The 25025-nt window shown below is 44.4% G+C and overlaps 2 protein-coding genes across 2 annotated transcripts in view; one reads left to right on the top strand and one right to left on the bottom strand.

Moving 5' to 3' along the window:
- Positions 1 to 13310, bottom strand: part of Cfap52 (cilia and flagella associated protein 52) — a 41589-nt gene extending 28279 nt beyond the window's left edge. The window contains exons 1-4 of the mRNA XM_052757871.1: positions 13203 to 13310; positions 5960 to 6159; positions 5473 to 5609; positions 206 to 334 (exon numbers count right to left, since the gene is read on the bottom strand). Of these exons, the coding sequence (XP_052613831.1) occupies positions 206 to 334; positions 5473 to 5609; positions 5960 to 6159; positions 13203 to 13272 (536 nt within the window). The 5' untranslated portion in view covers positions 13273 to 13310. The remainder of the gene's footprint in view (positions 1 to 205; positions 335 to 5472; positions 5610 to 5959; positions 6160 to 13202) is intronic.
- A 746-nt stretch (positions 13311 to 14056) lies between these two features.
- Positions 14057 to 25025, top strand: part of Stx8 (syntaxin 8) — a 257224-nt gene continuing 246255 nt past the window's right edge. The window contains exons 1-3 of the mRNA XM_052756796.1: positions 14057 to 14175; positions 18756 to 18855; positions 23112 to 23206. Of these exons, the coding sequence (XP_052612756.1) occupies positions 14087 to 14175; positions 18756 to 18855; positions 23112 to 23206 (284 nt within the window). The 5' untranslated portion in view covers positions 14057 to 14086. The remainder of the gene's footprint in view (positions 14176 to 18755; positions 18856 to 23111; positions 23207 to 25025) is intronic.

Here is a 25025-nt window from a genome sequence, read left to right as displayed (position 1 = left end):
CCAACAGCATTTTCAAAGAAACCTACTGAAAATACATCCGGCTGAAAGGGTTTTTTCAGTGCTTACAAAAATTACAATGTAAAGTATTTGTCCAGGGCTCAAGACACATCCTTTCCCCATCTCCACCCCCAGAACTGGCACACGCATGTTTTCTGGGCAGGTGGCATGGTAATCTGAGTCTGACATTCTCACCGCACAGACTTACTTCCCAGCCGTGACAAACATCTCATCCTGGCACCGAGAGAAGATCACATTGGTGGCGTTGCCGACATTGAGGCCCGCCGCGGGGCTGCCGCAAATGGCATCTCTCTTGGCTACGCTCCACACCACCACACTGCCAAACAAGAAGCGGGAAGACACCAACAGGGCAAATCAGATTTTCCTAGTGACCAACTGTCCTAACGGTTCTAGAAAGAAAAAGAACAAAACGAACCGGTCCTGGTGAGGGGACACTTGGCCTCTCCCTCCCCACCCCCAAGCATCTCCTCAATGCTTACACTGCTCCCTGGGAGGCTAACGTGATGCTTTAAAAGCTTTGAAGGGACATTATTCTGGGACTGGAAGCCAGTGAACCGACCCATCAATCAAGGCATTTCAGATGCACAAGCATCTCAGTGGATCAAGTATCCATCTCATGTGAACATCTTCCTTGGGGCTGGCGACATGGTTCAGGAGTTAAAAGCACTTGCTGCTCTTCCAAAGGACAGCAGTTTGGTTCCCAGCACCCACATCAGGTGTCTTACAACCTCCTGTCATTCACTCTGTAGGATCTGAGATGGCCTCTTCTTACCTCTGCTGGCTCTTAAACAAACAAACAAACAAAAAACCTTTTCTCCCCCCCCCCCCAGGCTGTGAGATGGTTCAGGGAGGATGGTGCTTGCTCACAAGCCTCCCAGGCTGACCTGAATTTAATGTGTGGGACCCACATGGAGAAAGGAGAATATGGACAAGTTGTTCTCTGATGTCCACATGTGCGCTGTGGCACACAGAAAGATCAGACAGACATAGCTCTCGTTTTTAAAATCTTTAAAAATCTTGAAAAGCCCACAATATTGATTTATTAGGTCTTCATAGAGGTGCTCTGGGAAGCCTCTCTCCTGTACACTACCCCACCTCCAGTGTGGACATCAGGTCCAACAAAGGCTTCTCGTGCCTTGAGGAAGTGTTCTAGCATATACAAAGAAGAAAATGCAAAGGCGACTGTAATTGAGGTGATATAAGGTGGTGTTTCCAAACTCAAAGACGCAAGGGAACCAGAATCAACCAGACAGTCAGCGATCTGATTTCATCCGTACACCATTTGCATATAGTGAATTATTTCACAACTAATCTTATTTATTTATTTATTCATTCATCCATTTATTTATTTATTTATTTATTTATTTATTTATTTATTTATTTATTTATTTATTTATTTGAGACAGGATACAGGATTTCCCTATGTATGTAGCCTTGGCTGGCCTGGAACTCACAAAGATTCACCTGCCTCCACTCCCAAGTGCTAGGATTAAAGGTGTATGGCAGTATGCTTGCAATTTCTAATTTTTGTTTTTTTGTTTTGTTTTTTCCGAGATAGGGTTTCTCTGTGAAGCAGTCCTGGCTGTCCTGGAACTCACAGAAATCTGCTTACCTCTAGCTTCCCAAGTGCTGGGATTAAAGGTGTGATCCATCACCACCCAGCTGCAATTTCTAAATTTTTTAAAATATTTATTACAAAAAAAGCCATTTAACCCAGGTCAGCTGGACCTCATTCCTGGGGTATCTGACTCAGACGGCCTGAGGGAGAAGGGCTGGGATTTGCTTTCCTCACAGGTTCCCATAATGCCGAGGCTACTGGTCTGGGGATCACATTTTGAGAAGTATGACTTCTTTGTGAAGTGACATTTCCATCTTCCTGGATATAATCATACAACTCAGTCCTAAGCTGAAGAGTATTTGTAAGAGAATACCAAGAATGCTGAGTAAAGGAAGGGGAATCGTGTCAAGTATTTGAATCGAAATATTTAAAGCAAATGTTACCGGCCTTTGTCAGTGCGAAAGCAGGCCTGCATGCATGTTTTGATTTTCTGCATATGGAATGTGTTGTTCTTATACATGACTTGAAATCCAGGTATAACAGATCACCAGCAACAAGGAAGAGGAAGTGATGTAAAAGCTATAGGCTCTTTTTCCTAGTGGGCACTGATGGGTGTTGTGTAATGTGGAAAAGGCGAAGGGTAATCCCTTTACAAGTTAAATTAGATGACAAACCAGAGAACAGAGATACTAAAATTAGGTGCCTCCTTCTGTAATTCCAGATGTTGAGAGCTGGACACAGGAGGCCTAGAAGATCATGGTCATCCCCATCGGCTACATACCAAATTGGAAGCCAGCCTGAGCTACATGGATCCTGTTTTAAGCAAGACAAACCCAAATGCTTCATACTTTAAAGAAATGCATTTCCACACAAAAGCATATATGTATGTATGTTCACAGCACTATGAATTATTAATAATTATTATATAATCAATAATGCCTTAAAAGTGGCCATGTGAGCCGGAAGTGAAGTGCTAGAACATGTTCTTAGCATGTTTCAGGCCCTGGGTTCAACCCTCAGCATACACACACACACACACACACACACACACACACACACACACACACAAAATAATTCAAAAGTCCATCAATTGTTGCATGGATAACGAAAGTGTGCTTTATCCATACAGTATAATTTGAACATTATTTATACTGATAGCATGTCACAAATGGACAAGCCTTGGAAACACTGAGCTTAGGGAAAGAATTTGGTCAAAAAAACTGAGGCTGGTACAATTCCATTTATGTGGAATTGCCAGAGCAGACACCTCTCCCAGGACAGAAGGGAGCATGGTGATTGCCTGGGGCTGGAGAGAGGAAGGATGTGGAATGACTGCTAACGGCCTGTGGGCTTCCTTTCTGGGGTGCTGGAAATAAATTGCCTGTAGTGAGGGTTTCAAATTCTGTAAATACACTAAAAACCAACCAACTGTATACCTTGTCTGAATGTATTTTATATTACATGAAATATGTCTCAGAGCTGGAGAGCTGGCTCAGCAGTTAAGAACACTGGCTGCTCTTCCAAAGGACCAGGGTTCAATTCCTAGTACCCGTATGGCAGGTCACAACTCGCTATAACCCCATTTCCAGGAGATCTGATGCACTCTTCTGGCCTCTGCCATGCACAGACATATGTTCGGCAAAACATCCACAGAGATATAAACAAACAAACAAATAAAAAGTAAATAATTTTTTAAAAAGAGAAACACATTTGAGTAAATCAATAAAAAATAGCAGGGAGGGAAAAGAGAGGCTGTGAGGAGATGAACTTGAACAATGTACGATGAGATACGTATATGGAACTGTCATAATGAAACCCATTATTTCAAGCATTAACTAAAAAATTAATAAATAATATTAATTAAAGCCTTCAGCCAATAGAACCCTTTTTTTTTTTTTTTTTTTGGTTTTTCGAGACAGGGTTTCTCTGTGTAGCTTTGCGCCTTTCCTGGAACTCACTTGGTAGCCCAGGCTAGCCTCGAACTCACAGAGATCCGCCCGGCTCTGCCTCCCGAGTGCTGGGATTAAAGGCGTGCGCCACCACCGCCCGGCTAATAGAACCCTTTATAGTGAGAGGAATGAGAGGGAAGGCATAGGGAACTCACATTTTTGAATTATAGATCGTTGTCCAACAGCAGTTTCTTTATAAATCCCAGTCAAATGTAGCTTTAATTTGTTTAGAAATAAGTTTAAATGTTTAAATAAATGGAACGCATCTGCAATGGGTAGTGAGTTGGCCAATCTGAATTTGTGGTACATGGGTACGGTATAATTCCATAGCCATTGCAAAGAACAGATATACATAGATATTCTGAGTGAAAACTCATGGGGGTTTGAATGACATGGCCCCCACAGGCTCCTATCTTCGAATATTGGGTCCTCAGTGGGTGGAACTGTTTTGGAAGGATTGGGAGGTGTGGTCTTGTTGGAGGAGGTGTGTCATTGGGGGTAGGATTTGAGGTTTCAGAAGACTCAAACCGTTCCCAGTGTTCCTCTTGACCTTGTGGTTTTTGTCTCAAGAAATGAGCTCTGCAGCAGTGCCACGCCCATCTGCCTGATGCCATGCTCCCCGCCATGATGGTCATGACTCTAACCCTCGGAAACTGTAAGCACCAAATTAAACACTTTCTTTTATAAGTTGCCTTGGTCGTGGTGTTTTATCACTGCAGTAGAAAAGTAACTAAGACTGAGCTACATTACAACAAAAATAATATGATAATATTGATAAAAAATTAATAGATTCGTTGCAAAATATAAAATGTGTATGTAGAAAATTGTGTATGGATTATGTAACAGAGAATGTTCATCACTGTTAACTGGAGTTTTTGTCTTCCCTCTACCACTGAGTTGGGAGGATTGGGTGGAAAGACCCAGATACTTGACAGCTGTGGAAATATACCTGGTAGATTCTATACAAATCATATATTATTCTCTACCGCCTATGTTCTTTAACATGTAAACAGGAGTATGTATTTCATTGATCGTCCTTCCCAATTTAATGCTATCTTTTTTTTTTTCTACATAGTTCAGGCCTGCCTGAGAATCATGTTTTTTGATGCACCTATATTTCTTCCAGTTTCTCTTTATTTATGTTCTCTGTCAGACATCACGAGTCCATCCAAGGGCAAAGATCATGACTTGTGGGGCAAGACAAAAGTATCACGTCTAGAGTCACCAGTCTGTGTCCCAGCACTGCCCCTTAACCACTAGTGACTTCACTTGCTCAATTGTCATTGGGCACCAATGGCTTCCATTCTAAAGAATAGGTCTGAGGCTCAAATGAGCTATTGCAGTTAAAGTTCCCAGCACACACTTGTCACACAGAACGCACTCAAAGCACATTTGTCTTTGATAATGACTGTTATCATGGCTGTGGTCATGATGTCTTTGACAGCATTGGTCTTTGAATGTAGGTGCACACAGTATCATCCAGGAAGGTTTTATGACTCCTAGAGCCCAGACTAATCAAGTCAGTCTCTCTGTAGCTGGGCCCTGGCAGCAGGGAGCTGGCCAGGTGATGTTCACTTGGCAGCAGAGCTGAGGACCACTCTTCTAAGTGACTTTTTCTCATGGCCTTTCATATATAGCCACACCCTCAGATATGGATAGACCAACAGAGGACCTGGGAAGGGCTAATATACTTGATATCTGTAGCACCTGGTAGAAAGCATGTAAGTAGCTGGGCAGTGGTGGTGCACGTCTTTAATCCCAGCGTTTGGGGCAGAAGCAGGCAGATCTCTGTGAATTCCAGGCCAGCCTGGTCTACAGAGTGAGTTCTAGGACAGCCAAGGATACACAGAGAAAAACTATCTAAAACTAAGCAAAACACTCCTCCACCTCAAAAAAAAAATCAATAAAAGGAAGAAAGAAAGCATGTAAGTAGGTCTTATTCATTACCTTCCATCATCTGGGCCTCCAAGTGAAACCAGGTACAAATCATTGGGCGAAAAGCTCAGGGCTTCGATTTTACCCTTGTGCAGTGACAGCCGAGCAATCAGCTCTCTCTTCTTATAGTCCCACAGAATGATGTCTGCCTGAGAGGCAAGAATACACTGTCAGATCCTAGACAGGCTTTAGGAGAACCTCTCATGGTGAGACACACTCAATAATGCCACTCCCCTGTGTCAGATCATGCGGTAGAAACATGACAGACAGCAAGCATCAAGGCAGAAGCAGATTTAAGCTAAGGGTTTGCCGTCACAAGGCGTGGCGTCTGGTGCAAAGACACCAGGGTCTTTTAGGAGCAGCTTGATGGGCTGAAAACAAGAGAACACAAGGGATGACAGAAGGGTGAGCACACGGAGCTAGGAAGCCCAAGTCCCGCAGCTCTTCTAGAGAGACACCTCTAAGTAAGCGTCCAGTGAATTCTCTCCATCTCATTCACCTTGAACCCCATGAAAGTGACTTGTCCAGAGGCGATATAATCTCCTTTCTTGGAGATGGCCAGACAGGAGACATTGTTACCATGGCCATGTAGGAATTTCTGCTCGTTACTATTTATTGCCTGGATGAGGATAGTGCAGCCCAGGGGATAGATCAGGTGCTCCTGGTCAGGGTGGCATTTGAGACCACTGGGAACGTGTCCTAGAAGAGATTAAAAATAACTATAACCAGGTGAAGATGTGGCTGGTGGTTTTGTTTTGCTTTTATCACAGGACAAAAGACAATACTTTTGAAATAAACCTTAATCCAACTGAAGCAAATATGGAGTAATAGGTACTTTTTTTTTTTTTTTTGTAATAGGTACTTTTATTCCATGGACAAGGAAACTGGTGTAGCCCGACTCTCCTCAGACTTTGATGTGCATAGAACTCCCCAGGGGGCCAGTTAAAATGATTCCAGTTTCAGGTTTGGAGTGAGCGAGGATGCTTCATTTCCAGCCAGCATACAAGGGATGCTGATATTGTCTGGAAACCTCGCCTTGGAGAGCAATGCCCTGTGGCAGGTTCTCTAATCCTGAGAACCATGGGTGTATAGGGCACAGGCAGCTTGTTAGAGGATGGCCTATAGACGAAGGGAGAATGTGAGTACTTAAAGCAAACATTTGAAGACCAAAGTTTTGTTTATTTCACTTATTATAATGTCCTCCAGGCTTATTCATCACTACGCAAATGGCATGACGCCCCTCTTTTAAAAGGCTGAATAGCATTATAGTATGTCTATGTGCATCTCACATTTTCTTTATCCATCCATCTGTTGATGGATGTTTGGGCCATTCCTATATCTTGGCTACTGTACACAAGGATGCAATGAACATGGAGGTTTAGACATTACTTCAAAATGCAGATTTCATTTCTTTTGGGGTATTTACCCTATGCTGGATAGTTTTATGTCAACTTGGCACAAGCTATAGTCACCTGAGAGGAGGGAACCTCAACTGAAAAAATTCCTCCACAATATCAAGCTGTAGGCAAGCCTATAGAAGATTTTCTTAATTAGTGATTGATGGGGGAGGGCCCAGCTCATTGTGGGTGGTGCCATCTCTAGGCTGGTGGTCCTGGGTTCTGGAAGAAAGCAGACTGAGCAAGCCACGAGGGGCAAGAAAGCAGCACCCCTCCATGGCTTCTGCATCAGCTCCTGCCTCCAGGTTTGTGCCATGCTTGAGTTCCTGTTCTTTCTGACTTCCTTTGATGACGAACAGTGATGTGGAAGTGTAAGCAGAATAAACCCTTTCCTCCCCAAGTTGCTTTTTGATCATGCTGTTTCATCACAGCAATGATAACCCTAATAAAAACATACCCAGAAGTGGTATTGCTAGACCACATGGTAGCACTGTTTCTCTCTCTCTCTCTCTCTCTCTCTCCCTTTTTTTTTTTTGGTTTTTCGAGACAGGGTTTCTCTGTGTAGCTTTGCGCCTCTCCTGGAACTCACTTGGTAGCCCAGACTGGCCTCGAACTCACAGAGATCCGCCTGGCTCTGCCTCCCGAGTGCTGGGATTAAAGGCGTGCGCCACCACCGCCTGGCCTCCCTTTCTTTTTTTAAGACAGAGTCTTACTATGTAGTTCCTGGGTGGCTTGGAACTTGATATGTAGATCAGGCTGGCCTTAAACTCCCTGGGAGCCAGCCACTTGCCTCTGCCTCCCCACAGCTGGGATTAAAGGTATGTGCCCCACGCCTGGATCCTTTTTTCATGAAGTTCTGATGAAAGTAAAGTTAGTGTCTTTCATCTATTCCTACTAAAATCATAAAATTCAGCTCCTAATTTCAAGCTCTTTATAAACATTCATATGGCTACCCATACGGTAAAGGTAAAATAAGATCGCTATTTCACACTACACATGAATAACACCTCCCATTCCAGGTGGATCAAAGATCTAAATGTGAAAAATAGGACCTAATGTTTACACAGATGTAAGAAATGTACAAAAGACAGCAAAGGTTGATTATTTATCCAGTTGTGTTTAATTCTGATATTTCTAGCTACAAAAGGCAAATGAAAAGCCCAAACCAGAAGAGATTTATAATATACAGGGATTATAAGAGGTTCTCAGTTAATATACAAAGAGCTTCTACAAAGCGATAAGAAAAACATACATTTCCCAACAACAGCAACAAAGATGATGAAAGAATATGAATGGGAAGTTCCTAACAAAGGACCTTGAAAATCAATAAGCATGTAAAAGCTAACCTCTTATTTTGAGGTTAGGGTTAAGTTGGGGTTAGGGTTGGGGTTGAGGCTAGGGTTGAGGTTGGTGTTAATGCTATGGTTGGGGTGGGAGTTAGTGTTTGAGTAGGTGTTGCTTTGGGGTTTGGATTGGTTTTGGGGTTAGGGATAGTATTGGGGTTGAGGCTGAGGTCTGGTGTGTGGTGATTTGAATTAGAATGAGCTCCATAAGTTCATACATTTGAATGTTTGTTTTCCAGTTGGTGGAACTGTTTAGGAAAGGCTAGGAGGTGTGGTCTTGTTGGAGGGGGTGTGGCTTTGTTGAAGAGGGTATGTTAATGGGTGTGGGCTTCAAGGTTTTAAAATCCCACACCAGACACAGTCTTTTTCTCTCTGTGTCTACTGCTTGTGGATAAGATATAAACCCTCCAGGTGGTGGTCACACACACCTTTAATCCCAGCACTCGGGAGGCAGAGGCAGGCGGATCTCTGTGAGTTCGAGGCCAGCCTGGTCTACAGAGTGAGTTCCAGGAAAGGCTCAAAGCTACACGGAGAAACCCTGTCTCAAAGAACAAACAAACAAAAAAAAGAAAGAAAGAAAAGATATAAACCCTCAGCTACTGCGCCAATGCCATGCCAGCCTGGCTCCTGCCGTTCTCCCTCCCAGGATGGTCATGGACTCACCTTTTGAAACTGTATGCAAGCCCCCAATTCAATGCTTTCTTGTATAAGTTGCCTTGGTCATGATGTCTCTTCATATCAATAGAATGGTAACTAAGACAGAAGTTAGTGCCAGGGAGTGTCATATTGCTGTGACAGGCCTGTTCATGCTGCTTGTTAGGGCAATGTGGACTTTGTGACTTCGTATTAGGTCAGAGGATGAATGCTGTAAGCAGGGCTTAACGGGCCATCCTCTGGAGCATGGAAGACAGTAGTGCTGAGTGTAATGTGGACTATGGCAGCCCAGCTCAAGAGGTTTCAAAGGTGAGTAATCTTAGCGAGTGAGCTAGAGACTATTTGTTGTGACATTTTGGCAAAGAATGTTGCTGTTTATTACCCTTGTCCTAAGACTCTTCCAGAGGCTAAATTGAAGAGTCTGGACTAATGTCTAGGAGATTTTAAGACAACTTAGTATTGACTATGTCATGTGGTTATTAGTGGTCACTCTTACACAGATCTATAATGAAAAAGAGAAAGTGGGACAAAAAGAGATAAAAAATGTACATGAGAGGAGAAAAAGAGCACGAGGAAAAGTAATGTTGGAGTCAAGTCCTGTGCTCAAGGAGATGAGAAGTTTAAAGACAGACCTGATGCTAAATGGGATAAAGGGAGTGGTACCTTCAGGCTAATATCCTACTCAGCTAATCCGCGACTCACAAAAAGGAAAGCTTGTATACCACAAAGGAAAGCATCAACAAGTCACAGCATATGAAAACATCATGCAAGGAAGGGGCTGGTTTCCATCCCAAACAGGCTGCAATGCTGGGCAGTTTCAGCCACCTGGTTCTGGCTTTATCAGTATAAATACAGGAGTAAAGCAGCTGTGGAATCTTCCTCCTTGGCTAAGGAAAGCCCCTGAGGCCAGGCGTGTGGCAGAGGAGTCCTTGCATGGTGGCCCAGAAAGGCCACTTTTTAAAGTCTCGAAAGTGACCCCAAGATGTTAGAGATGCCAGAGCCATGGTATGCCTGCTAAGGAGAAATGCAAACAGGGCATGGAACCAGCCTGAGAAAGAAAGGGAGAGAGAGAGAGAGAGAGAGAGAGAGAGAGAGAGAGGAGAGAGAGAGAGAGAGAGAGGAGTTGGAAATCCTAAACGCCATCTAAGCCCTTTGACAGCAGACATAGAGTCACAGAAGTTGGAGTTAGTCCTCCTGGGTTTCAGTCTTGCTTTTGGTAGTTCCTTGCCAGGTTCCCTTCACTCCCTTTTGGAATGGTAATATATACTCTGTGTCATTGGATGTTGGTGTATGCAATTTGCTTTTGATTTTACAGAGGGTCACAGTCAAGAGATTGCCTCGAGGCTCAGAAGAGACTTTGGACTTTTAAATGGTGTTGAGACTGTGAAAGACTGTGGAGACTTCTGGAGTTACACAAAATGCCTATGATATGGCTACCAGGAGTATTGGGGCCAAAGAATGGAGCGAGGTGGCTTGAGTGAAAAACGGCCCCATAAGCTCTTATGTTTGAATTCTTGGTCCCTAGTTTGTGGAACAGTTCAGGAGGTTGGCCTTGTTGAAGAAGATGTGTCACTTGGGGGTAGGCTTTGAGGTTTGAAAGCCCATGCCAGGAACAGTCTCTTTCTCTCTCTGCCTACTGCTTGTGGATAAGATATGAGCTCTCGGCCACTGCTTCAGCACCATGCCTGCCTACCTCCTGCCATTCTCCCCACCATGATGGTCATGGACTCACCCTCTGAAACTATAAGCAAGCCCACAGTTAAATGCTTACTTTAATAAGTTGCCTTGTTCGCAGTATCTCTTAACAGCAATGGAACAGTAACTACGACAGGGTTGTATGTCTTTAGTTACAAAGTGTCTTGATTGGGGCTTCTGTTGCTGTGAAGAGAAACCATGACCATGGCAAACATATAAAGGAAAACATTTAATGGAGGCTGCTTACAGTTCAGAGGTTTAGTCCCTTGTCATCCTGGTGGGAAGCATGGTGGCACACAGGCAGACATGGTGCTGGAGAGGTAGCTGAGAGTTCTACATCTGGACCTGACAGCAACAGGAAGAGACTGAGACACACTGGGCCTGGCTTGAGCATCTGAGACCTCAAAGCCCACCCCTGGTGACACACTTCCTCCAACAAGACCACATCTACTCCAGTAAGGCCACACCTCCTAATAGTGCCACTCCCTATGGGCCTATGAGGGCCATTTTCTTTCAAAATGAGCACTACACAGAGTTAAGATTCTTGGTTGCAAACAGAGAATGTCAACTCTGGCTAAATAGAGCAGAAAAATAATTTCAGGATCAGGAATCAATAGGAAGTGTAGAAAAGTATACATGAAAAGTGGGCACTGGTAATCATTAATATTCTGATCTGCCCCTTGAAATCCCACCCCTTGGTACTGCCCTGCATCCTGACTTATAAGCCTCATTCTAAGGAAAAACTCCTCCCCTTTCCCCCTCCCCCCCTCCTATCTTTCTCTTCATCTCTCTATTATAATAAACTCTCCACGTGGATGCAGCGTCTGGACTGTGAATTACTGGCCGCCGCTGCATCTGCCCAGCCCACAGCTGCATCTACCCAGCATGTTTCCCTGTACATGCAAGATACCCTTGGGGGTCCCGTTCCTCCCACCCCTGCACAATATAATTCATAGCAGTAATGAGAAAGCAAGACCTCACCACAGAGCCTAAACTCTGATGATCACAATGATGGGCAGTCAAGGCAACATTTGACACCCACAGTGCATGGCTCCCTCAAGAGGGGAAATTTGTGTGTGTGTGTGTGTGTGTGTGTGTGTGTGTGTGTGTGTGTGTGTGTGTAGGCAGGCCTGAGGTTGATAATGGATATCTTCTTTTCTATGGCTCTCCACCTTATTTTTTAGGATAGGAGCTCTCAGTGAACCCAGAACATACTGATTGGTTAGACTGACTCTGGGGATCTGCTTGTCTCCTCCCCTAGCCCTCTAGTCCTAGGGTTGCAGATATCCATCACTGTGCCCAGCTTTTTACGTGACTGCTGAAGACCAAACTCAGGGTCCTTATGGCTGCACTGTAATAACTTTACCAACAAAGCCAACTCCTCTTCCTAAAGGTGGTGCAATTTATACTTTCAGCAATTGCAAATGAAAACCCCTTATTCTCACCTTCATAAGTAAAATCCATATATTTAGCCTTTGCCAATTTGAGAAATAAAAAGTGATGCCGCTTTTAATAGCACTTTTAGGTTTTTAGCAAATAGCCATTATTATTATTATTATTATTATTATTATTATTATTATTATTATGTCATTATCTATTTCAGGAGTTAAGCCTTTTATAGAGAGCCAGAAAATAAATATTTTAGACTCTTTGAACCATACGGTCCCTGTTGCTGCTACTCATCTTTGCTAGTATAGTGTGAAAGTAGTCATAGACAACTACAAAGGGCATGGCTGAGTTCCAATAAAACTTTACTTCCAAAACACACAGTGGGACAAATCTGGCCTGCAGATTCCTGACCAATTTGTTGTTGCTGCTGTTTTTAGCTTCTAAGAGCTCTGGACATAACGGAAAGTCAGTTAACTGTGACCAAACTCTCAATAGCTACAGCCTGATGTTTTCACATCCAACACAATGACATTTGGTCTGTTAACATGATAAATCACATCAAAGTATAATACCTAGAACTGTAGAGTACAGTTACATATGTGCATCATTGCATTCAAATTCAAGTTAATACTATGACAGTTATGATGAGCGCTACCGTCACTTTGCTTTGCTTTCGACTTCTTGTTTTTTTGGGGGACACAGTCTCATTTTGTAGCTCTGGCTGTCCTAGAACTCACTCTGTCGACCAGGCTGGTTTCAAACTCACAGAGATCCACTTACCTCTGCCTCTCAAGTGCTGGGTTTAAAGGTGTGCACCACCGTGCCCAGCTTGCTTTCCACGTCTTCTCTTTTCTCTCTCTCTCTCTCTCTCTCTCTCTCTCTCTCTCTCTCTCTCTCTCTCTCTCTCTCTCTCTCTCTCTCTCTCTCTCTCTCTCTCTCTCTCTCTCTCTCTCTCTCTCTCTCTCTCTCTCTCTCTCTCCTCCCTCCCTCCCTCCCTCCCTCCCTCCCCCCTCCCTCCCTCTCCCTCCCTCCCCTTATTCATACATCCTACTGAGTGAGGCACATTTGGTTCTGGATGTAGCGCTTTATCTGAGCTGTTATACCCATTCCAGTTTCTGAGGCTCAGAAATGAGGCCAAGATCCTCCATCACCCTGGGGTTGGCAGTGCCTGGCTGGGCTCTTGCCACTGTCCCCACTGCCTCTCAGGTGCGACCAAGTCAGCGTCTCACTGTTTCTGAGGTATCAAGGATGCTCCAGGTCTCACCATTGAAGCCGATCACAGCCTCAAGCTCCAATTCGGCCACGTCGGTCTCGGGTAAAATTTCTTCTTCCATCGTGGAGAATTTCACTTCATTGATTTCTCGACGCCAGGGTGCAGCGTCTCCTGGTCGTTATGGTAACTGGCGCACGCATGCGTGCTAGGTTTACGCTGGAGCAGAAACTCAGCCCTCTGAGTTCGAGTTGTTTCACACTTTTGTAAATGTAGGGAGGGCTTCCTTATTATTTTTTTTTCATTCATTCTAGAAAATTAGGTGGTAGACGAACACTAAATATGCAGGATGAATTCCCTCGTCTCCCGTGTAAAGTCTGTGACTTCTGCTTTACTATAAAATTAAGCCCCTTATGATAATTATTAAAAATAATTGAACACAGAGTTGCCTCTGATGGGTAGGCTGCTATAAACAAAACAAAACAAAACATTGAATTGATACCTTCTTGTAAAAGAATTTTTTAAAAAACCACTTTAAAAGTTTTAGTACAGTATGCAACTATTTTTATGTATGTATGTGCGTTGCTTGTATGTATATTTCCTGCTTCAACCTTCCAAGTGCTGGGCTTTCGGGCGCGAGCTATCACACACCGCTCGTTTTGTTGTTTTTGAATGGGGGGGGGGATGCGAAGACCTATGAGAGCCGGGGTCTTGAAGCACTTCCATCCCTGGGAAAATGTTTTGATTCTGCTCAACAATTTAACCATTTTCCTTGCGTCCGGCAGTTCGTGTGAATTAACGAAAAATCGATTGTTGCAATCCACTGTCCCCCCAGGGGTGCGCTTTGGTCAGTGGGGGGCGTGGGTTCTAAGGTTCCTAAAACACGTTTCATTTTGCAAATTCTGGGCTCGGGTCGCGCACCTTCCGAACTGCGGGGAATGAGCCGCGCGGGCCGCCGTAGTCAGCTGCTGCGAGCAGGAAGTGTCCCAGCTGCGGGCGGAGATTGCACCATGGCCCCGGACCCCTGGTGAGTTGCTGGAGATGGCAGTAGTGTGCGGTGGGTCTTGGGGGTGGAAGTGGCTCCCAGGGACTCGCACAGACCCTGGCCATAGTTGAACTTGAGGCTGGCGGCTTTTAGGGGTGAGCAAAGCGGGTGAAGACCCTCCTCCTGCTTTGGGGACTCAGCCACATCCCGCCTTCCGGGTGCTAACTCGGTGGTCAGAGGTGGATACCGTGACTTGAGGGGGGTGCTGGGACTGAGCAGAATGCAGTATTTCCCCCTCCTTCTGTAGGGGCTTCTCGCCTGTCCTGCTTGTGGATAACTGCGTGTGCAGACTCCCCTGGGGTCCTGTAAAAGTGAAGCAGAAACAACCTTCTTTTGGTAGGATGTCCCTTCCTTCACCCATTAATCCCTAGCAAGGGAAGAAACTCAGGTTCAGACTCCGTGGTCACCAGCTAGTTAGTAGTTAGCTGGGCATAGGTGTTATGGGCTTTTCACAAAAAGACTTGTAATCTGTGAGGGAAATCTGCACTTGGGATAGGCATTTTTACCCTTTCCTGCGTCAGTATCATGAAGACGTTTGTCAGCAAGAGCTAGTGCAGAAGTCAGCACCCGATAAGGCCATTTATTCAGCAATGAAGCCCCAAGGACAGAGTGATGAACAGTATCTTTATACAGGGAACACATTGCTGTACGGTCTTGATTTTCCCATTTAATAATTTATAACATTGTATTTCTGTGAAGTTCTTGTTGGAGGATATGCCTTATGTTGGTGTTTCTGGTGCAGTTTATAAATGTTTGGTGGCAGATGATTTTGACTATTGGGAGAGTGGGTATCAAGGTCAAAGTTAGAGTTACCTGGGATCTATGCTATTTGGCCTAGTTGCTGAAATTTTCGTGGGTTTTTTTTTCTTTCTTTTTTTTTTTTGTCTGTTTGGTTTCCAGTGTCTCAGGGAGTCCAGGCTGACCTTAAATTCCTGATCCTCTCGCTTCAATCTCCTAAGTGGTGTGCTCACAGACCTCTGCCAACATGCCCAGCCCATTGCTGAATTTAACACTTTTTTTCCCCCCATCAAGTTTCAACTATTGTCTACACCCCTGGTAGAAAATTTAGAGACTACTGAGTATCTGCAGGAAAGAAAATAAATAGCATCTTCATCACTTATCAATGTTAACTTTTTTTTCAATGCATTTATGGTCTGAATCTGTATCTTGCTTGTATTTTACACAACAGGAAGCATTTCTCCCTATCACTAAATATTCTTAAAAACATGATTTTTGCATGCATGCCAGTACATCACCTGAATGTTCATAACTTATTTCACTTTTAGCTCAGTGGTAGGGCTTACCACATGCAAAGCCTTGAGTTTGGGTCCTTAACAGGACAAGAAAGCTTTCCACTGTCAAATGAGAAAGCCACTGAGTCAAACAATTGAGACCAACAGTAAAAGAGTTCAAACGCTTCAGTGTCTTGGGGTAAAATTCTCCTGGAAGTCTCATCTCATTAGACTACTGGGCTGGGCTGTGCAGAAACTAACCTCTGCTAATCTGTCCTCTTTAAATGGACCCTCCCACCAGAGCTACGTCTTGGCCAGACATGCTTTCTTCGTTTAATCTTTGCATGCGCCGGGTGCCTTCCATGGTGTTTGGATTTCACTCCTCCTCCCCATACCAGAAATCTGCTTTAGTCTGGAAGTCAGCCCAAGATGTCCTCTTGCGGCCCAGCCCATCTGAGCGCCTCTGACATCAGTAATGTCTCCCACCCACCTCCTAACTCTAGAGGTACTTAATTTAGGTCTCCTATTTGACAGGATTTTGTTATGGATTTTATATGTTTGATCTGCCTTTGCATAGCCAGACTGAAGCTCCTGTCTTCATAGATGATCGTGTAGAGGCAAACAAGTAACATGTAGGGAATCCAGGGCTAGGACTATTTTCCTTATTATCCCACTGGTTTAAAATTTTATACATATATATTATATATAATTAATATGATATATATTAACCATCTGCTCTTTTTCATATATATACCTATTTCTGAATATACCGAATGATGCATATATATTATATATAATTAATATGATATATATTAACCATCTGCTCTTTTTCATATACACATCTATTCCTGAATATACTGAATGATGCATATTGATGTATACTTTGAGTCTAGGGTTAGGGGCTGACGCTGCCTCTGAAGGGCTTGTGAAGCTCACAGCATAAAGTCTCTGTGTAGGACCTGGAGCTACATCCCGAGCCCAAGCTAGACAACCCCCCACCCCAATGCTGGTGATGGAGCCCTTGCCCAAGCTAGACCCTGCCGCTGGTGATTGAGCCTAATGCCTTGCCCAACCTAGACCCTGCCGCTGGTGATTGAGCCTAGTGCCTTGCCCAAGCTAGACCCTGATGCTGGTGATTGAGCCTAGTGCCTTGCCCAAGCTAGACCCTGATACTGGTGATTGAGCCTAGTGCCTTGCCCAAGCTAGACCCTGATGCTGGTGATTGAGCCTAGTGCCTTGCCCAAGCTAGACCCTGATGCTGGTGATTGAGCCTAGTGCCTTGCCTAAGCTAGACCCTGATGTTGGTGATTGAGCCTAGTGCCTTGCCCAAGCTAGACCCTGATGCTGGTGATTGAGCCTAGTGCCTTGCCCAAGCTAGACCCTGATGCTGGTGATTGAGCCTAGTGCCTTGCCCAAGCTAGACAAGTGCTTCCCACTGAACTGTGCCTTTAAGTTTGAAACAGGTCACTAAATTACCCAAGTTGCCTCAAGTAGACCGACCTTGAAGTTAAGACTCTCATGTCTTAGCCTCAAGTAGCTGGGTTAATAGGCATGTCCACTACTGGAATATTTTAAGGAATAAATTACTTATTTTCTTATGGGTAAAACTGGGACATTAGGGCAAACAGCAGTTTTCAATATTTTGCAATGGACGGATCTGGAAAATACATTGTTTATGTGAGCACAAGAGTCCCTGCTTCTTAGGAGCAGACTGGTATACGAGATGAAATGTGCACACCAGTGTTTTGTGAAAAACAGGAAGTGAAAGTGCCGTAATAAGAAAACCTCTGGGTACTATTGGGTGTTCGTTTATTTCTGTTTTAAGTGTATGGGTGTTTTGCCTGCACATATACCTCTTTGTGCATCATGTTGGCCTGATACCCACAGAGGCCAGAAGAGGGCGTGATACAGCAGTGGACTGCCGTGTGGGTGCTGGGATCGAACCCAGGTCCTCTGGAAGGGCAGCAGTGCTCTAAATCACTGAGCCATCTCTCCAGCCCCTCTTTTAGGCCCTCATTTGAATCTTTCAAAGCTCCTAACACTGTTGAGTGGGAAGTGGACGGACAGTCAGTGTTCTGAGAGAACTGTGGCAGGGTGAGAGTCAGCCCCGTGTCAGCTAGAGCACTTTGCTGCAGACGCACATTTCCTGTTGTCCCTGCTGCCTGAATTTGCATATCAGTTCTTGCCCTGCCTCAGTGTCTCCTGCTCTGAAATAGCACCTCCTTGTCACTGTGTTCCTTCATCTCCCATGTTTCTTCTCAGCACAAGTCAAACCCACATCTGCCACACCATATATTTGTTGTATGCCATTCTCCTTTCACTAGAATGCAGGCTGAAAAACAGCAACTCTGTCCGTTTTGTTGATTGCTCTTTTGAATTGACAGCACCTGGAACAAGGTTGGGTTTAGCACAGGCCCTTCAGCAATGTTTGCTGGCTGTCTTACAGAGTAATGATTGCAGAGCCCAGCGTACTGTTGCAGGCCTGTAATCCTAGCTTTCAGGAAGTGAAAGCAGGAGAATTATGAGTTCAAGGCCAGCCTGGATTACATAGGGAGAGCCTGTTAAAACAAAAACAGAAAAACCCAAATAACATCAAACCAAAGGTACAAATGTAAATGTTTTATTTATGTGTGTAATAGTAAAGTCATTAAGAGCCCAGATTCTGGGACCAGACACATCTGGTTGCTGCTGTCCTTGGTTCCCTCTGAGTAAGTCAGCTCTGCCTCTTTGTACCTGGTTTCCTCCTGTCTAAGCCTGTCATGTTCCCTGCCCCACACAAGTTCTTGTGTGGATTAACCAAGTTGTCATCAGTGAAGTATTCTTTTTTTTTTTGGTTTTTCGAGACAGGGTTTCTCTGTGTAGCTTTGCGCCTGTCCTGGAACTCACTTGGTAGCCCAGGCTGGCCTCGAACTCACAGAGATCCGCCTGGCTCTGCCTCCCGAGTGCTGGGATTAAAGGCGTGCGCCACCACCGCCCGGCCAGTGAAGTATTCTGAATGGTGCCTGGTACATAGGAAGCACCATTCAGTACATGCTGCTATTATGAGTCCTTTTTGCTTCTTTCTTTCTTTCTTTCTTCCTTCCTTCCTTCCTTCCTTCCTTCCTTCCTTCCTTCCTTCCTCCCTCCCTCCCTCCCTCCCTTCCTTTAGAGATAGGGTCTTCTTATGTAGCCTGATCTAGAGCTCACAATGTAGACCTGGCTGGCCTTGAACTCACAGAGATCCACCTGCCTCTGCCTCTGCAGTGCTGGGATTAAAGATGTGTGCCACCACACCCGGACTTTATCTAAAGAAATTTAAACCTCTTTCTCTTTGTGTGACTTTGATTTCAGGTTCTCCACATACGATTCTACTTGCCAAATTGCCCAAGAAATTGCTGAGAAAATCCAACAACGGAATCAATGTGAAAGAAGAGGTGAAAAAACACCTAAGGTAACTCTGCAGAAGAGTTAATGCGCTGAACTTTGAGGTCTGAAAACATTTCTATATCTGGGGCACGCTCTGTGTGTGTGTGTGTGTGTGTGTGTGTGTGTGTGTGTGTGTGTGTGTGTGTGTTGTGTGCACGTGTGTGCATGGGCGAGTTCGTGGGCATAAGTCTTTGGAGTGTGTTTTGGTATGTTGTATCTAATTTTATTTTTTCCCCATTTGATAAATTATGACTACTCCCCTAAAATATAAAATGATCTATATTTCATTCACTGACTTTGTATACAGCTGCAGTATTCACACTGCTGACCACTGCCAGCATCGCCCTCCACAGTATTCACACTGTTGGCAGCTGCTGGTGTCATCCTCTTGGATGTGTATGTGTATGTGTTCACGGGTGTGTGTGTGTGTGTGTGTGTGTGTGTGTTCACGGGTGTGTGTGTGTATGTGTTCATGGGTGTTTGTGTGTGTTTGGAGGCCTGAGGTTGACACTGGTGGTTTTCTTCCGTGACTTTCCACCTTGCCTTTTTGAGGTTGGGTCTGCCATTGAACCCGGAGCCCACCGCACCGACAGACTTGGCTAGACTGGCCAGTTTTTCCAGGGGTCTTTTGGTCTCCCTTCCCTTCTAGTGCCAGGGTTACAGCTGCATAGACGCATGCTGCTGTGCCTGGCTGCTGGGGCAATCACAAGTTCCCAGGCTTGTGCAGCAAGCACGTCATGAAGCCAGCTCCCAGCCCCTTGTATTTTGTTTATGGTAACTCCTTATCCAATTGTTTAGGCTGAGGAGGGAGATCTTATCTCAACAACAAACAGGTTAAACAACACACCAAAGAAATGACTGCAAGTGTTTTATCATGTATACAATATGATATGCACACCCCTTTATTTTGCATACATATCATTTGTCTTATTTTTATTCTCATTTGTAATTCTATTTATTTATTTTTGAGTCAAGGTATTGCTATGTAGCCCAGACTGGCCTGGAACTTGCTGTGTAGTTCTTAATCTTAAACCATGATCCTTCTGTCTCAGTCCCCCAAGCACTAGGATTACAGATGTTTGATATTTCAGGGTAATTTTATGAAATATCACAGAAAAAAATTTGTGTTATGTCTTAATTATCAATACCAAGATTCCAAATGAATTTTGAATAGACGTTTAGTGCATTTATGGATTAAGGAGGAGAATTTTAATTTCTTTTTTCTTTTTTTTTTTTTTTGGGAGGGGAGGTTCTTCAAGACAGGGTTTCCTCCACGTAGCCCTGGCTACACAGAGAAAACGCGCTCTGTAGACCAGGCTGGCTTCGAACTCACAGAGATCCTGCCTCCCGAGTGCTGGGATCAAAGGTGTGCACCAACACCACTGATTTGGCTTTTTTAAATAATACTTAGTGATTCCTTTTTATTCACTCTTGCAGCAGTATTGATGGCATAGTTATTGTGTGCCAAAACCAATCTACATGGTTTTTTTAGATTTTGTTGGTATTATTACTATTTTTTGTTTTTTAAAAGTTTTGTTTAGTTTACTAATTAACTCCCAGGATCTCATTGACACCCAGGCTGGTCTGGAATTCCTGTTGTAGCTCAGGCTGTCCGTGGGCTCCTTACCCTCTTGTCTCTTCTACCTCCCAAATGCTGGTGTAGTTGGTAGGTGTGAGGCTTGATCACTGTATTGAATCCTTTTACTTTTTTTTTTTTTTTTTTTGGACACAGGATTTCTCATTGAACCTAGAATCTACCAATTTGAGTAGATTAGGTGGCTAGCAAGCCCCATAAATCCTCCTGTCCCTACACCCCAGTGCTGGGATTACCACCACATGGGCCTTTTACACGGGTGCTTGGGATTCAAACCCAGGTCTTCCTGCTTGTGTGGCAAGCACTCTGCTGACTAAGTTGATTCTCTTTAACTTTCCCAAGTCCATTATTCTCTGTCTGCAAATAATACTCGAATCTCCCTTGAGCCCTTCCATGTTTTCTTAGTCTTGTTCCTTTAGTAAGAACTTCTAGATCACAGTTAAATAGACAATAGTGTCTATTCTTAGCTCTTCTTTCTGCTTTATTTTTAATTTCCCCACACTGTATTAATCATATGTTTATTCTATTTTTAGTCATTAACACCATAAGCTTTCTTTTGAGGTTTTCTAGCACTAAACTGTTCTTAGCTTGCAAGAATAAATTCTTGTTCCTGGTAGCATCTTGTCCTTTTAATGCAATTCTGAGTCTGCTGATGTTTTAAGAGTCTTTGTCATCCTGGAGTGGGATTGGTGTGTGGGTTTTTTGTCTGTTTGTTTTTCAGTGATTTAAGTCAGTGTGTATGTCTGGAGTTATGTTAGCTAAAGTGTGAACTGGGTTTTGCATATGTTTTTCTTTGTTCTGGAAGTTTCTGTTTAATTATAACAAAGGAATTTTTCTCTTGATTATCAAAGTTTTTTTTTTTTTTTTTGTTTTCTTTTTGTTTTTTCGAGACATGGTTTCTCTGTGTAGCTTTGCACCTTTCCTGGAACTCACTTGGTAGCCCAGGCTGGCCTCGAACTCACAGAGATCCGCCTGGCTCTGCCTCCCGAGTGCTGGGATTAAAGGTGTGCGCCACCACCGCCCGACTTGTTTTTTGTTTTTTAAGACAGGGTTTTGGGGCTGGAGAGATGGCTCAGAGGTTAAGAGCACTGGCTGCTCTTCCAGAGGTCTTGAGTTCAATTCCCAGCAACCACATGGTGGCTCACAACCATCTGTAATGAGATCTGGTGCCCTCTTCTGCTCTTCTGGCCTGCAGGGATATGTGCAGACAGAACACTGTATACATAATAAACAAATAAATCTTAAAAAAATAAAAAGGCAGTGTTTCTCTGTAAAGCCGTGTATCCCTGGCAAAGATTATTTTCATACAAAATTTGAAATCTTAATACTAAGAAATGATTACCTTTGGCATTACAATAAATTAATTTCTAGACTATTCTCTTTTTGGTTGACATTTCATTTTATGACGTGATTTAAAATTTTTAAAATTACATTTCTTTTTCTCCGAGTGTGTGTGTGTGTGTGTGTGTGTGTTATGTATGGTGTCTTTTTGAAAGAGTTTGGGGGCTGTTGCCCAGGCCCTCCCCTTCCCCCCGGGTTCCAGGATTCAGGTGGCCCTGATGCTGAAGCCTCCCAGGTAGGGTACAAGTGTAAACTACAGTGCCCAGCTGTTATACTTTCTGCCTCTTCTTGTCTTTGTTCTTTGAATACATGGAGGACTGCTTCCCCTCAGCTCCCCATCAACTCTGTGGGGGCTCCTTTGGTTTTTTGGGGTGTTGGTCAGGCTTCTCCTAACTGCTGACATCGGACAGGGACAGTTGCTTGACACGGGGACCTTGCTCATCAGAGGAGGGCCTCCTGCCTCTCCCTGAGTTACACACTGCTACTTTGTTGTTGTTTTGTTAAGGCAGGGTCTCACTATGTAGCCTTGGCTGATCTTGGACTCACTATGTAGACATGCTGACCTTGTCCTAGGGATCCTCCTGCCTCTCCAGTGCTGGGATTGCAGGCGCACCCCACCATGCCCAGCATAACTGCTACTTTTAGCACGCCACAGTGAAAACAGTGGCATTCTGCCTTTTTAATATTCCTCCCATTTCATCCATGGTCAAATATGTTTCCATTTAAATGGGTACTTTTGTTCTTCACATTTCAAATGTCAGAGAGGGGCTCTCCCCACCTCTTCTTCATCTTGAGAGTCACGGACAGACATTCCCTCTGGGTTTTTAGGATGACTGGAGACAATTCCCTTAGTCCTGGAAGAAGAATCATGCGTGGTTAACATTCCTCTCATGGAAAAAGAGCATGTACTCTCCATTGTTCACATGAGCTATAAATACACCAGAATGTTCTGAGACTGGTCAGAACAGTAATAGGACTTGACACCTTGTCATCTGAAGCATGGTTGAGGGAACCGTGGGGTTTTGCTGTTGAGCAAGGACTGAGGGAACACAATTTCCTGCATGGCTCCAGGGTGGATAAAATACAGCATGTGGAAGCTCTGGGGACAGAATTGCAGCTGACTATGAATGCAAGCTGACAACTTCCATTCCGTAGCTGTGTTCCCGTGTGGACCAGGTCGCCTTGGGCAGGTACACTATGGGTACAAGCTCCGGGTGGGTGGCTAGACCAGGACGCCATTGAGAACTTGACAACCCTGAGCCTGTCTCCCAGGCCTGCCTTCCTAACTTAGCAGATGCTGCTGCCCCTCTGGATGGTGGACTCAGGGTGTGTTCTCTTCTTTGCAGCTTACCCTGACCATCAGAACTTTGTTGAAGAACCTGAAGGTAAAGATCGACACTTTGAAGGACCTGCTGCTCAGAGCTGTATCAACACGTCAGATGTATCCATGTAAACGTGTCCACCTTCCCTGGAGTGGGAGGAGAAACAGTCTTATTTAAGAGAGGAAGGAGTCTGGGCCACTCAGAGTTCCCCACAGCTCAAGGAGGACTTGGTCCCCGCACGGTCGCCTATAATCTTGAATTCTGTTGTAAGTGGCTGTTCACTGCTTTACAGGGACTGTGCTGGCAAGGGGAGACCCACCTAAGGAGTGACTTTGTCTGGGTGTAACCCTGACGCGGCAGGAAGCTAACGCTCTCTGTCAGTGCTCTGTGTGTAGAGCTGCACACTGCTCTGGTGCCTGGAGGATGGCTAGCCGCTGCTCCAACCACAGGACTTCCATGATAATCCTCAACAGTGATTCCCTGGTGGATTTTCAGAACTTTTTTTTTTTTTTTTCCCCTGAGACAGGGTCTTAGTAGCCCAGGCTGGACTTGAACTTACTTTGTAGCCAAGGATGACTTGAACTTCTGCCCTCACCTCCTGAGAACTCAGGTATAGGCATACTCCAGTACACCCAGTTTTGTGAGGTGCTAGGGATGGGACCCAGGGCCCTGTGCACGCTAGCCAAACGCTCCACCAGCTGAGCAACATCTCAGCCCTCAGGAGATTTAGTAACCTGCTTTCTGGCCAATAACAGTAGAAGCTGCCTGTCTTTTTTGTTTTGTAAAAATCCACCTGTAGACTCCTGAGATATGGCTTGCTTGCTTCATTCTTTCAGGGACAGAGATAAGTGCCCCTAATTTGGGAGCTTTGGGGGTGAAGAGTGTATTGGGACTTGGTTAAAGAAAGCTGGGCCTTCTTAATCTCTGGTGAGATGTCAGGTACTCAAGCAGGTTTTGAGTGGTGTGTGGTTGCACACATCTGTGACCCCAGCACTGAAGAGACTGAAGCAAGATAGAGCATTAAAGGCAAGCCTGGGCTACATAGTGAGTTTGAGGCTAACGTGAGCTACGTAATTAGACACCCTACCCTAGTCCACCCCCCCCCATCTCAAAACAAACATTTTAAAAAGAAATTCACAATGGACCTGTTAACCTGAACTAATTCTCAAAACCTGGTTTATACCGAGTTGCAAACTGGCCCCATAGTTGTGTTTCTTTAAGTTGTTGTAATTCATGCCAAAGACCTGATTTTGGGTGTCAGAGGAAATTATATATCCTGGCTTTAAATGTAGGAAAATGTAGGAATACAGCGTTTTTAACAAAACAATCAAAGGTGCTTCAAAATTCCGTTTTCCCCTAGATGAGCCCTTTCCCGTTAGCAGGCAGGTTGGCATGACTTAGTCGAATGGTCTTCCAAATGTTTAATTATTAATCTGCTGAGGTTTCAAATAAAAGTTTAATTTTAGTAAACAATGGGGGCCTTCTTCCAGGCGCGGTTGGAATATTCTGGCTTGTGATTTTACCCTCCGTGCCGTATCATTTGTTACCGCCTGTTAGTCTGTTCCACAAAGGGCTTTTATTTTACCCGGGTCAACAGGTCTTAATCCCTAGACCTTGGGCGGTTGCCAGTGGGCGGGGTCATTTCTCTCCTTTCAGAAGTCAGTACTGGGAGGTTTGCACACGTGCTTAAGGTACACGGACTCATTTTAGTGTAACCCACAGGGCATGCATGAGAAAGGTCGCTAAATGCTGTCCCATGGGCAGTTAGTACCTGTTTGCTAACTTCCTTTAAGATAATGAATTATAATCCACTATATATATGTATATAAAGCACACTATAGCAGTTAGACACATTTGTGTGTGTGTGCGCGTGTGCATGTGTGCTAGACCTGTAGAACAAGAGACATGTATAACCCAGGAGCTGTTCTCTGTTAATCG

The sequence above is a fragment of the Peromyscus californicus genome, unplaced genomic scaffold (assembly GCF_007827085.1).
Source record: "Peromyscus californicus insignis strain IS unplaced genomic scaffold, ASM782708v3 Scaffold_3__1_contigs__length_106647218, whole genome shotgun sequence".
NCBI classification, from domain to species: domain Eukaryota; kingdom Metazoa; phylum Chordata; class Mammalia; order Rodentia; family Cricetidae; genus Peromyscus; species Peromyscus californicus.
The sequence above is the reverse complement of the archived record's forward strand: the minus strand, read 5'-3'. Positions and strand labels throughout refer to the sequence as shown.